General features: G+C 36.6%; 2 protein-coding genes across 4 annotated transcripts in view; one reads left to right on the top strand and one right to left on the bottom strand.

Moving 5' to 3' along the window:
- Positions 1 to 204: 204 nt before the first annotated feature.
- LOC120343052 (uncharacterized) lies at positions 205 to 1,335 on the top strand. The gene is made up of 2 exons (XM_078110576.1): positions 205 to 384; positions 1,018 to 1,335. The coding sequence occupies exons 1-2, from the start codon at positions 330 to 332 to the stop codon at positions 1,293 to 1,295; spliced, it is 333 nt and encodes a 110-aa protein (XP_077966702.1). The 5' UTR covers positions 205 to 329; the 3' UTR covers positions 1,296 to 1,335.
- Positions 1,336 to 13,104: 11,769 nt separating this feature from the next.
- LOC120342475 (ketimine reductase mu-crystallin-like) overlaps positions 13,105 to 13,442 on the bottom strand; it is a 111,508-nt gene continuing 111,170 nt past the window's right edge. For all 3 annotated transcript variants that reach the window (XM_078110687.1, XM_039411312.2, XM_039411313.2), the window contains one exon: positions 13,105 to 13,406. In XM_078110687.1, coding sequence (XP_077966813.1) covers positions 13,336 to 13,406 — 71 coding nt within the window. In that variant the 3' untranslated portion in view covers positions 13,105 to 13,335. The remainder of the gene's footprint in view (positions 13,407 to 13,442) is intronic.

Below are 13,442 nucleotides of genomic sequence, written 5' to 3'. Positions count from 1 at the left end.
ATGTCTGCGAACAGACATTATTTTTTGTAAATAGACGCACTTTTTAAATTCATATCCACAATACTTTTTCCGGTGGACCTCGGGTAGACTAAATTTGTAGAACGAAATGTTTTATTACCAGCTCAGACAAGTCAATTTGTTTTGTAACATTATATATAGGTATTCAATATACATTTATTCACTTGGGATTCGTAGATCTTCTCAACCAACGTGAACAGTTAATATATTTTTTTTAGATGTAATCAGTAAATATATATTCACTTCAGTAAGCAATTGAATAAAAGACTTGAAGATAATTGTGAAAAGGCAAAAACGTGGAGAATACTGAAATGAAGATGAAGTTTAAAACGATCATTCTACTATTAATGTTATGCCACAGTCAAGGTAACGAAAAATAAATTCACAAATGTGAAATAGTAGATTCAAATATATTGTATATTTGAGCACTCTTGTTACTGGATGAAATGAAGATTCTAGTTATTATAAGGTGATAATCTTGTTCAGTTTTTTGAAAGCTAATTTAGTTTAATGGCGGTGTAACTAAAATTTTAGCGGCGCTGTGTATTTTATATCACATGCATGGGACAAAAAACTGCAGCACTCGATTTGCAGTGTAATTTGACTAAATTAAACAAATTTTTTAAGCCTCATTTGAATGTTTTGATTTTTTAAGAGTTGGGGAATTTAAGATAGTAGATTTAGAATGATTGACTTGACTAAATACCACGCGGTATAAACGACGATATGTAAATCCCTATTTGGTGACAATGCATTACACAAAGAAAGAAAGTCTAGCAGTCCGTCAGCATGCCTATCCTAATTACCTTCAGTTATGTAACTGAATATTTTGCGAGTTTTCACTTTATGAAATTTCACCAGTTCGTCCGGAACTTGCAAGACTTAAATTTTAGTTTTATTGCCATAAAAAAAATGCAGAAAATGCAGCTCTGTGCAATATATCAACAATTCCCGAATGTATATTTGCTTGTATTAAATTATCTGATACCGTATCGACAGAAGTATTCGGATACAGACCACCCCAATTCTACCGGATGAAAGATCGAGATGAACGGGATGAAATAGAACACAGACGTTATTCACACAATCAAGAAGAACGTTATCACGTGAATCCGGCACGATATCATAGGTACAACTACAGAGAACGTAACAGGAATGTTGAAAGGGAAGAATGTGACTGTGAGCTAAAATTGAAATCCATTTTAATGGAAGAAACAAAAAGAGAGTTGCAGCGCCGACAAATTCAACAATGTGAACTTGACATTGTGAGCAACTAATAAATGTAATTTATGAATAAAAAAAGTTCTAAAACTACGAAAAAAAATATTAATAAATTATTAGCGTTTCCGTATATACGATTGACAGGGTCGTTGGCTGAACTGGCAATATTATTATTAGTGATTAAGATGACGCACCTCACAATGTAATACAAAAATATAACTGTCTTGTTTCTCTAATCATACGAATTCAGAGTTATTCTAACACGCGCAATATCAGATGAAATAAGAAACAGTCACTATTAGATTTTCTTTTTTATGGATCATCTTATAAAGACAGCTTATAACATGTAATTTTACCTCCAGGAAAACTGTTCTTATTCAGCGGAAGAACTTGTTGACAAAATACTCGAACAAGAAGACGACGAATGGAAAAAGGATTTAACGAATGAGGTGTAGTATAGTTAAATGTAATACGACTTCAGATTTCGGTGTCTCCCGAGGCTTTTTTCTTGTAAATCGTTCAATTAATTCAATGCATCTCACTTGCATTCTAAGGAGCTTAATTTATACGCATTCAAGCATCACAGCTGGTATGTATGGGATTTTAACCCGAGATTTGAAGCTGCGATACCACCACCATTAAGTCGAACTCGTTAGCCGCTAGGCCACCGCGCCCATATTTTGTTATTAAATTTTTATCGCACAAAGTAATGTAGTTTGTAAGATGCCGCCACTGTTAACAATCACCTTCTATTTACAAAGATATCTCGCTCAAAGAAAAATGATGACCGTAAAATGAAACAAAACGTTGTGTGGAAGTTCATTCACTTCAATGCTAAGTCACACATACTATCAACATATTTCTAACGATTCACCTGGAAATTCCTAATTTCAACAGCAATATCTGCCAAACGTGGACGAAAGTATTGGAAGCAGTCACTTAGCAGAATCCGCACTAGATTCGATGTCACGACTTTCTCGTGGTTCCCGAAGAAAGGTTGCAAGTCTTCAACAGACAGGACCGCAATCCAGAATTTCAAAACGTTGTAGGCCGTATTGCGTTCGATACAAATCATCAAGAAGATATGAGATTGATTGTAGAGATCGTCTAAAAGATACCAGCGTACGATATTTTTATCAAAGTAAGTAAAAAACATAATAATATTATTCAAATAAAACAATTCCATGAATGTTAACCACGTGTTTTATCAAACACTAATATTTATTTTCTCATTCCTTTCTATAACTTTAACGTAGACAGCTTTACAAACTGTGCAATTAAGGTGCAAATGTATTTGCAATTAAAGCAAGAAAATCAATATATAATATCGTTTTTTCTATTTAACATGAAATGAAATATTTGCAAACGTAATTTTTATTTAAGAAACATGTCTTGAAACACACAAACTGTACGCATGTGAAATACAGAAAGACTTTCACGTGCGCCTGAAACGCGATACTGTTTACAATCTGGCGTAAAATAATTGCGATGTAATCATCATCTTTTTATTGATTAGCCATTGTTTACGTAAAATATACTAACATGTGAATTTGAAACCGTGAAATAACTTTGTCCAAGTAATAAATGAAATATTATATATTTCCAACTAAATTAAGTACAAAGTGAGCATACAGAAAAATAATTTTGCAGGAAAGCACAAGATGGTCAACTGCTTCAAATGTAGGATCTCATGTTCCAGCGCCAATGTTAATATCTATATTTGAAAGTCTTCCGGAGGAGGTTCCATTTTGATGCAAATTATCATGATCATCTTAGTTGAAATTTACAGCTATTGAATAACTTTTGCTCCAACTTGGTGTAATATTATCAGCATCAAATATGTGCATATAAAATATTAACGTAATATTTACAAAAAACATTGTCATCTAATTAGGTTATATGTATATAACTCATAAAGGGGCGCTCCAGAAGTGTGTGTATCAATATGCGTGTACAACTAATTTTGTTCGCCTACTTTAAATCAAGTTGCGTAAAGGGACTGAATACTATGGACAGGGGGATATTCACTTGGCTAACACAGACAGTCCCCGAACTCGTAATAAAACTAAAATAAGAAACATCGGAATAAAATCATGTCCTAACCCTAGCCTGGTACACACACTACGGGAGTGGAGTACCCATAATGAATACATAGTATTCTTAATTCAAATTTGATCCCAAATAGCTTTTGGGTGGATTGCGATTTCTTCTAAATATAAAAGTTCTTAGGCTTTCCGGATTCGAATGTTATATAGCAGTGATTTTTCGTCAACGGAACACTTTTTATATCATCATTATACCTGCGGATCAAATGAAAATTTCATTTTTTTGAAAATAAAAGATCAGATTAACTGATAATTATCTCGATTTCTGTTCTAATTTTCACATAGAAAGGAAAAGGCGAAGAGAACAATAGATTATGAATTAAGTTGGCAGGAATTAGGGATGACTAACAAACAGTCAGTTCTTTTTCGAAATCTTTTAATTTCTGACTGGTTATAATTTTCGTCAATTATTAACAATTATTTTAAAAGATTTTAGTCCTTTGGCCGCTCATTGGCCGCAGATTGGGTTCCACTTGATAAATGAATATTAATTATATATATGAATCACGTGCTTAAATAGAAGAAACCAACCACGCCCAAAAAATGGCAAGTGTTTATAAAAACGTCAAATCTTTTCTTACCTTTACTGTGGTGGATTATCAACTACTATCCCTATAACAAATGTTGCATCGAGGTACGTCAGTTAGACCAATGGTTCCCAAACTGTGGTCGCGACCCCGGACGGGGCCGGGTGAAGATTTTCCGGGGTCGCCTAATTTCTGTCAAACATGCGCACACAAGTGACTAAGATTTGAAAAGTGAAATTTGTTTTGGTTGGCAGGTATCGTAAAAGTGCCTAATTTCGGATTTTTTCAGCAATGATTCGACCATTTATATATCTAAACGGCGCCAAAATTGCTCAATAAAACTGCCATGTGGTATATATCCTTTCCAGCTGGTCGGCAAGTATCGGTGTTAGTAAATGTAATTGAGTGACAGTTTCACGACGAGGCAGTGTTCCCTCTAAGTAAATATTACACTGAGCAAATGTTTGTTTTCCTGAGTAGGAATATTTTAAGGCTGAGCAGAGTCCTAAAAGATTTACAAACTAAAAAAAATATGTTGATTTGTTATTTTGTGCTAGTGTAGCCGCTTGGTTATTGAATATACAAAGCAAAGTTGCATTATTTATCGAAAAAGTTGCATTATTTATGGGCTTTAACTAGGTGTTTGACGTCTTTTGTCACCTCGCCTCTACATAATAATGAACATTTTTGTATTGCAATATTACGTATTTAGACTTTTAATACATAATTTCGAAGCGTTTCGAGCATTCAACACAAAATCACAACAAATTCTAGCATATTAAAAGGGACTTAAAATATGTGATTCAATACACGTTTTTTCTATTTTATTTTCATGCTCTGTTTTACATTCGAATTAATAATGGAGCAATCTATTATATGCTAACATTGAACTAAAAGTAATAAAGACACTGCTGTAATATGCTAAATAGGATTTGAAATTTATGTATATCTAGAAGCAATCTCACTATTTCGTACGCTTCTATACAATCTAAAGCATTTTATCAAGTCCCCGTCTATGTTTCGCCGAACGAACGATTGAACGATTCTATAGTTGTGAGGTCGTTAGTACCTTTATTTTAGTTAGTACTTAGTAGGCTTTGATTTTATGAAAATTGGGGTCGCAAAATAAAAGTTTGGAGAACCACTGAGTTAGTCAATGGTTGAGTACACTTTTGAGTTGCTACAATTAGTTGAACGGAAAGAATAATCAACGAGTATCGCCTAAAAGGTGTGAGTGATGTGCTCACAAGCTATAAAAAAATGTGGTTGACATTTCATTTTGCATACTCACTACGCCCAAATTTCCGCTTGTATATGGCATTGTTTGAAGTGAAAGGCGTTAAAAGCGCGTTAGAAATTAAAAGCCGGTCAATACTATCAAGAATATAATACAGAGATGGCGAACCACTGACTCGCGGGTCACAAAGTGATCCGTCTTTTTTTTCGGTGACCTAATCAATCGGTTCGGTCACAATATATTGCCAAAAAGGTATACCATTCAGTGTTAAAAAATTTGTAATTAGCCCGACCGTAATTCAATCTAACAATAAATGAACTACTATAGTAACTTCGATATGTGCAGCTTCTGACAACAATGTTGGTATCACAAATCAACCTAGTCCTAATCGATTCGTTCATTCCAGAACTTATACGTGTTATCAGAGGGATGGGAATTCTTTTGAAATTGATGAACGGTTTCAAACTAAACTTTTTTTTTGCGGACTGGCCACAAATCTTCAGCTATGAGATTGATATGAGTTTGTTCTTATGTGTTTGCATTTCGGAATTTCAGGAACGATGTAATGGTTACTACGTTTGTGACCAATTAAGATGTCCGTACTCTGTACCACCATTAAAGATCGTCAACGCTGTGACGTAATCGGGCATAGGCCTACTATGAAATTGCCTACAAGTTAGACAAGGATTTTTCTTAAGAATTGTTTTTGGAATACCTCCCGCACCACCATGAAACTTTGGCAAAATGTTGCGTTTCAGCATCTGCGTAAACTGTCGGAACAAAACTTTCCAAAATGTGAAAAAAAAACCTAAGTCTGCCCCTCCAAATGTTAGTATCAAAGTCATGAAATTTTTTCAACACGTTCATTCAAATTATCAGAGAAAAGCTTGAGTAAACAAAGTAAGAGACTCACGAAACATAGTCCACGAGCATGCTAATTGCAACTCCAACACAAGTAGACCTGGGAAATTTTCGTCACGTGAAACCAGAGTGGTAGTACAATACCCGAGTATAAACTTGGCCGGGCGGCAACTTACACTAGGTGCCTAACGTAGAATCAAATCCCATTGATCGATGTGGCAATGTGCGAGCAGATTGCTGGACCACACCACCACTCATCAGGACACTTTCATCAGGTCGGCTTTCGTGTCATCCACTTCCAAGCATACGGATCACTGCAAATAAGTCAGCCAAATTCCATACTCATGTCGGGTTTTTAATTAAACGTGGAGCCATGTGATTAAGCGGCCCTAATTTTCACCTATGTTTTTTGGATCCAAATTTCAGCATATCAAATAAGAAAGAAGATCATCATAGGTTCTAAACTCGGGCGATGTGCTCCACAAGTCTTAATATATTGGTTTCCATGTCATTATCCACATATTCCCACTAGATCATGAAATCTGCGTTCACAATATCTCCCAACTTCCCATCATCTCACTCGCTCTACCAAGGACACCATCCCCCTTTTCTTTCACATGTTCATTCTCGGCTTCACTTTCAAAATTCACAATATTGAATTCCTCAAAATCGTCGCGTTTCACAATGTCAACTAACTTTTGTAATGATTTCAAATGGCAGTGATGTTTGACAATTGATATCATCTCAAACTACTCTTTTCTCATTCTATTCCCTTGCATTGTTACAATAGCAGCTGCTGCTGACCACATCCTTCACAGCTTTCCACGTGTGGTGAGCATGATAAGACAAGGCGGGCCAGGGCCAGCTTGGCCAGTTCCGGAATATCATCTTCAAATTCAATCCGAAATCCGTATGGATAACTGGTAATACACGAACTCCAGACAGTGCTATCTTCTGCAAATATACGACGTTCGACACGAGAAAGCCTACTAAAAACCGAAAAATAAACTGCCTTTGTGAAACTGGCAGGTCGCAACTCCAACACTTGGTGGTGTGGTTAGACTTGAGCGTTTGCTACAGCTTGAGAGGGCGTGTACGGACAAGTCATCGACCAGTACGTAATGGTCAGAGGCGTTTCGAACAGTTCATTGACTATAATAATTTATCAGGGGAATTTTGCATGCATTTTCTTGACCAAGTCTGGTACAAAATCACTGGGATTGGGACATGCCTATGTTTGTTTGGTAACAGCGCATTTGAACCCATGTACATTTAAACCCATAGATTTTAGCACCCGCATATAGATTAAACCCGCGGACATTTGAACCCATGTACATTTGCACCCGCGGACATTTGAACTCGTGTACATTTGCACATACAAATATTTCCACCCATTGACGTTTGCACCCATGTACATATGCAACCACGTACATTTGCACCCATGAACATTTGCACCCACGAACATTTGCACCCATGTACATTTGCACCCATGAACATTTGCACTCGCGGACATTTGCACCCGTGGCCATTTGCACCCACGTACATTTGCACCCAACAGTCCATAGATGCAAATATCCGTGGGTGCAAATGTTTATGGGTGCAATCTGTATGTAGGTGCACATATTTGCGGGTGCAAATGTATGAGTGCAATTGTTCATTGGTTCAAATGTCCGTAGGTACAAAAGTATGCAGGTGCAATTGTCCTCGGTGCAAATGTACGTGGGTTCAAAGATAATGGAACCGTTTGTTTATCACACGGTAGCTAACATACCTTAATGGCATTTTGCTTCTAATAGCTATTCACATTTTAACCTCTTTATACGCACGTTTCTTACTCTTTTCTGATGTGGGGTTTTTCGGACCTCCTGATATATGCGCACCAAGATGGCGCACAACCTGAACTCTGGTTGTGTACCAGGTTAGGGTTTAGGTTATGCGACATCTTGGTGCCCATACTTCAGGAGTACCAGTTTTTCTTATTACACATGCATGGTTTTGGCTTTCTGTCTGAGTGAAAGCATAAGGGTTGTAGATAGTATAATATAGTTTCTGCAAGATTACTGATTATTGCAACTATGCGAGCAGTGGAGCCGTAATGGATCCTACCTATGGATCCTTTTATGTTCAGGTAGGATATTGGTGTGGAGTTGGCTTGATAGCCAATGCATACTTAGTGTGATATAATCGAATTTGGGTGTTTGTGCATGGTGTGATAATTTCTTTTTGTGAATTTCCATATGAATCGTTCAACCATCACTATATAATGACAATACCTCCCCAACGCAATTAAACTTTGTCTACATTTCCTCGCAGATTTATTTTTCGTTTTTCAGGTTGCTTCACAGTGAATAAATGATGAAAAAAATTAAACAATGACTCTGATGAATCTACCATATTAATTGAGAAGTGATCTTGTAAAATACCAATCTTAATTTCTGAATCCTTGTCTGAAGTCAATATCTAAGAACGAAAAAAACCTTACTTGCACTCTTTATAACCAATATATTTTCATATACCCTATTGTCCGACTTTAATTTAAAAGTATACCAACTTATACAGCTACAGGTAACTTTAAGTACTTATTACAATCTAGACTATAATTTGCCAATAATTGGCTCTAATTTGGGGAATGAAGTGACATAGCCGTCTAGCCCACCACTTCATGCATCCAATGCACGCAACTTTGGTGGGGCAATTCGGCATTTGACTGCCAACCTCGTTTAGAAAGTTGATCGATTTTGCAGTGTCAACTATTATAAAATTATTATTTTGGCGTGACAGGTAGTTTTCATTTATTTATTATTTTGTCTACTATGTAATTTATCTTAAGTTTATCGCGTTTTCTTACTTTATATAATTTTTCTGTGGTTGTGTGGGTGCGTGTGCCAATTAATTTAATAATTTTAGGTGAGTGCACTTCTTTCTTCCTGGAAAAACCTTCCATCCTGTAATATGTACGTTTTAAATCTTATCTAAGGTTTTGTTTGCTCTCCTAATTTCATGATCAGTGTTTATTTATTTGTTTTTATCGATTCTTTTATTGCCTGTTATGCTGATTATAGAGTCGAAATAAACTTATACCTAAAGTGTAATGAATAATGTCGTTATGAATCTCCCATGATTCGTTGAAACGATGAAGTCAACGATAGAAAATGTTAACTCAACTTAATGAAATCAAAATAAGAATCTACGATGGAATTCTGGAGCTATGAGTGCTGAAAAGAAATAACTCAATAATCGTGAGTGTAGATTTTGTGGCAGAAAGCACATTTATGGCAAAAACGATTGTCCAGCGTGAGGGAAGTTCGCAACAACATTTGGCAGTACATTCCATCCCCGCATACCATTAAATTCGAGAATCGCCTCGAAGTGTCGAGGTTCAAATAGCTTTGTCTTTCAAGAATGGAAATGATACAATTTTAAGAGTGCGATTTTGAAAACAAGCAAACTAAATTCAACGCCTAAAGAAAACTAATGAAATTGGATCTGGATGGTAGTGCGGGTGATCGCCGAGCGGAAAACAGTTCTCATGTTGTGAAAATCTTTCCCTCATGAACTTCTTTAGATTGATGAAGATTTTCAGTAGTAATGTCAACGCTTCTCCGTTCTTCATATTCATTCATGCGAATCTGAGCTCTCAAACATAAATTTCATAATAATCGGGGACTAGAAATAGCCTCAGTCCCGATCGATACAAGAACTACATGTGGAAAGCCTATAAAACTATACAATAGCAGCCTAGAAATATAAGGCTCGCAGCAACATTAACCTTATCATTATCCGAGATGTTGATATAATATATTACCCACGCCCATAGTATTTATTTTTGCGATAAAAATGTAATATGTGACTTAGATTCAATGTTCAAAGAACCTATTTCTCATCGCGGGTTCGATGACCGAATCTTATGGTAATGCAAATTGTTTGCGGCCCAAAGTTTGTCCTTTTATTTATCTCAGCGCTTTCCTAATGTGCGCTATGCGACTGTTTATTCGTATTCGAGTATTTGGCTATATTGGTCTTCTAGGTACATGTTGACGCGATCCTAAAAAAATATTCTAATTTCTCGCGACCCAAACATTTGGTGAGAATATAATTGAAAACAAGAAAAATGGATGTATAAAGTAGACAATTGCTTCGTATTCGCAATAAACCCTTCGAAACGCCACAAATATCGATGACTTACCCATACACCCCTTTTCAAGCTGTAGTGCAATAGGCCCGCAAACGTGGTGGAGGAAGACCCAACCGACAATCCATTACGTGGACCACCCTGCGACGACGATGAGTCCAGCAATCCCCTTGCACATTGCCACGTCACTCACAGGATTCGGGTCCGGGCCTGATATACCCTTAGAAAAGTCAGGCTAAAGCCCAGGGCCTTGACAACCCGCCCGTCGAGCCTCGAGAGCCTCGGCAATCACTTTTTACCTATTGTTCATTCCAAATCGTCGTCTAAATCTGGCCCTGACGGAGAACATACATAATTATGTTGGTGCTGATTTAAGTATATTCTCCATTATTGCATTAACGCACTTGTTTTGGCGGAGATCCGGCCCCTGATCCAACGGCTTTTGTATTGTATTAGGCTCCCGATCTATGCTTCATGATTTTTCTTGCCTTTCTACTTAAAGCATCTCCCTGATAAACATTTCTATTGAAATCTTATTACAGGTACTAACTTGGCGATAAAGTTACGCGATGAAAGTAAAAGTTGAAGCAAGAATTTTTTCTACACGTTTGAAATTATCTGTCCGGTACCGTGCTTTATATCAGGAGTGGCCAACCTGCTTACGGCCGCGCACACGCATACAAAAAATAACACCGCTTCCATTAAGAAGTCTTTATGGGCACATTATTAATAAACTCGACACACAATTTGTATTTGCTATGTTTCATTTAAGTTGTTGATTTAATTATTTAATTGTACCCGGAGTAAATATTACATTATTTATTCAAGATTTATTTAAATCATACAATTAAGATAAAGGGCGTGCTTATTTTTTAGTCGTGAGTGTTGAACATTCTTCAAGAAATCGTTCATGTATCATAAAATAGCGAAAAATAAATATTCTCCTCAATGACTGCTCAAACTTCATTATTTTACAATTTCCTCCAAACGCGATTCTTCGCTTGCCTAGAATTAGAACAAATTGGGCATTTTGATGTCAGTGCTACCATTGCGAATGAATTTTATCACACTACTCTTGGTGTGAGACAACCTTCACATACTGCGGATGTTATTGTCGGATCGATTGCATTTGTTGCGTAATAATTTTTTCCCTTAATAACGGGCTCGCCCAGACTCAAATACTGTATGTGTATATTGTATTTTGCACATGTAAAGTACTGTATTTTCCCCGCTGTAAAACACACAACAGTTTTGAGGCAATTTTGGGGGGTATTTCAATAAAATTCACTCGACATAAGACGCGATCGCCTGCTCGAGACGTGGCGATCGACGTGTTGGCCACCCCTGCTTTATATGGACAGCTGCCAGAACGCAAGATTTTGGCATAGTTTCACGGCGATGCAAGAATAATAACAATGCAAACAACTACGTAATAATTATACTTGGAGAGTTATAAAGTTGTAGTACTTAAACACGGACGCGATGCTTATATTTATGGCAAGTTAAAACACTATTTGCGGACCCCTTTCCTAGGAAAGTCTCGAAGAATCATCCTTGAAAGTAGTGTAAGAAACCTTACACTCTGCGTGTTCTATTCGTTGCACTATTTAACGTAATAGTCTATTCTAAACCTATTGGAGGTAGATTGTAACACACTCTTCCTGTATATATATATATATAGGGTTTCTAAACGTCACTGCATTGTTCAAGTCGCCCAATTGAATTAAATTATTTCAAGATAACAGATAAATAGGTATACACTTGTTATACCCGTAATGCATACTTGGGGCTGTACATTTTCGAATACCTTATGATTTCAGAATCGAATATTTTCCTCGAATACTTGGGAGATATTAATTGTATGTGACTTATTTTTTGTAATGGCCACACTCAACTCAAATGCCTGTATTCTTATAAATAGCTAACGATTTGGTATCCTAGTTGAATTTTGGGCTGTGACTATTTTGACTTGTGCCTGCACCAGATAAAGTCACCGCCGCAATTATTTATTCTCTATTTATGTTTTGAATATTTACGATACAAGTTCCATTGATGTAATGATAGTAAACATCGACTTGGCGTAATCAATGTTTTTGGGTGCGAGGTTGCTCCCATAGCACTCTGGGGTGGAGTCAACGCTTTCTCAAAAGTGTTTCAACTTCTGATAAAACGAGTAAAATCTTTGTCCTGTCTGTGTATTTCCGGTTGAAACGACGTAAATGACAAATATATTAAACGTACGAAACGACAAGATAAAATGACTTTAACTTGAATTTAGTAGAAAGCTTGTTGAATCGGGCAGAATCTTGCGCTTTGGGATGCTTAACCTTCCGTATCTGTTTAAATAAAGTGCCGGCCCTCAAAATGTAAACCCAAATGTAAATTGACTTAACTTGAATTTAGCAGAAAGCTTGTTGAATCTGGCAGAATCTTGCGCTTTAGGATGCTTAACCTGTCGTAGCTGTTTAAATAAAGTGCCGGCCCTCAAAATGTAAACCCAAATGTGAAGACGCGAGATAATCAGGCAATTAGCAGGAGACATAAGTTTGGAGTTCGGTGTATATAGCGGCATCAGAATTTCAAAGCGGGATCTTTTATGAAAATGGCTATGAACACGACAGGGTTAGTTACGGTAGTTATCAATGAGCCCTATTAATATTCATATATATACCGTATATCGTAAACCTTACCTTGGGTTTTTGTTGGCAAGAAAAAATTGGTAAATTGTCAATGAGTTAACTAACTAAAGCATCCTCTTCTACTATTACGACGACGGCGTGAAGGCTACACAAAAGCTCCAAAAATAACAATCGACTTAGCGACAAACACATCCTATATTTTCCAGCGAGTGGGTATATGCGATGTCAATTGGACGTAACGGCCGTAATTAATAGCGCGATGCGGGTGTCCAAATTGAGAAACGACACGCTTGAGACACAGAGCAAGAAGTATTATTACCAAAAAGTCACTGAACTTTTTACTGTTTATTGAATCATTACAAAGTAATGTTTATAATTTTGTTTATTCATAACAAGTGAAATATGTTTATACGGTACATAGATAATTTTGAACGGCTTTTAACCAAAAATTGCACTTTTAGATATATTTCAAAAAACTATCGTTTCGATTCGAAATGCAAATAATGAATTCATTTCCCAATACTCCCAACTGGCGGAATCCACTATAAAAAGGGAATTAAATGGCTACCCTCGTTGTGACTTGTAATCACCTATATCAGGTATTGTATTCGGAAGATATTTTCTCCCATACCAACTTTGCGGCATACGCGTCCTCGATCGCCAGCCCTGAAATTATAACTTACAAATATGAAGGAACACGAA

Source organism: Styela clava, chromosome 3 (assembly GCF_964204865.1).
Source record: "Styela clava chromosome 3, kaStyClav1.hap1.2, whole genome shotgun sequence".
Lineage (NCBI taxonomy): Eukaryota > Metazoa > Chordata > Ascidiacea > Stolidobranchia > Styelidae > Styela > Styela clava.
Note: the sequence above shows the minus strand (reverse complement) of the source record. Positions and strands in the feature narration are given on the sequence as shown.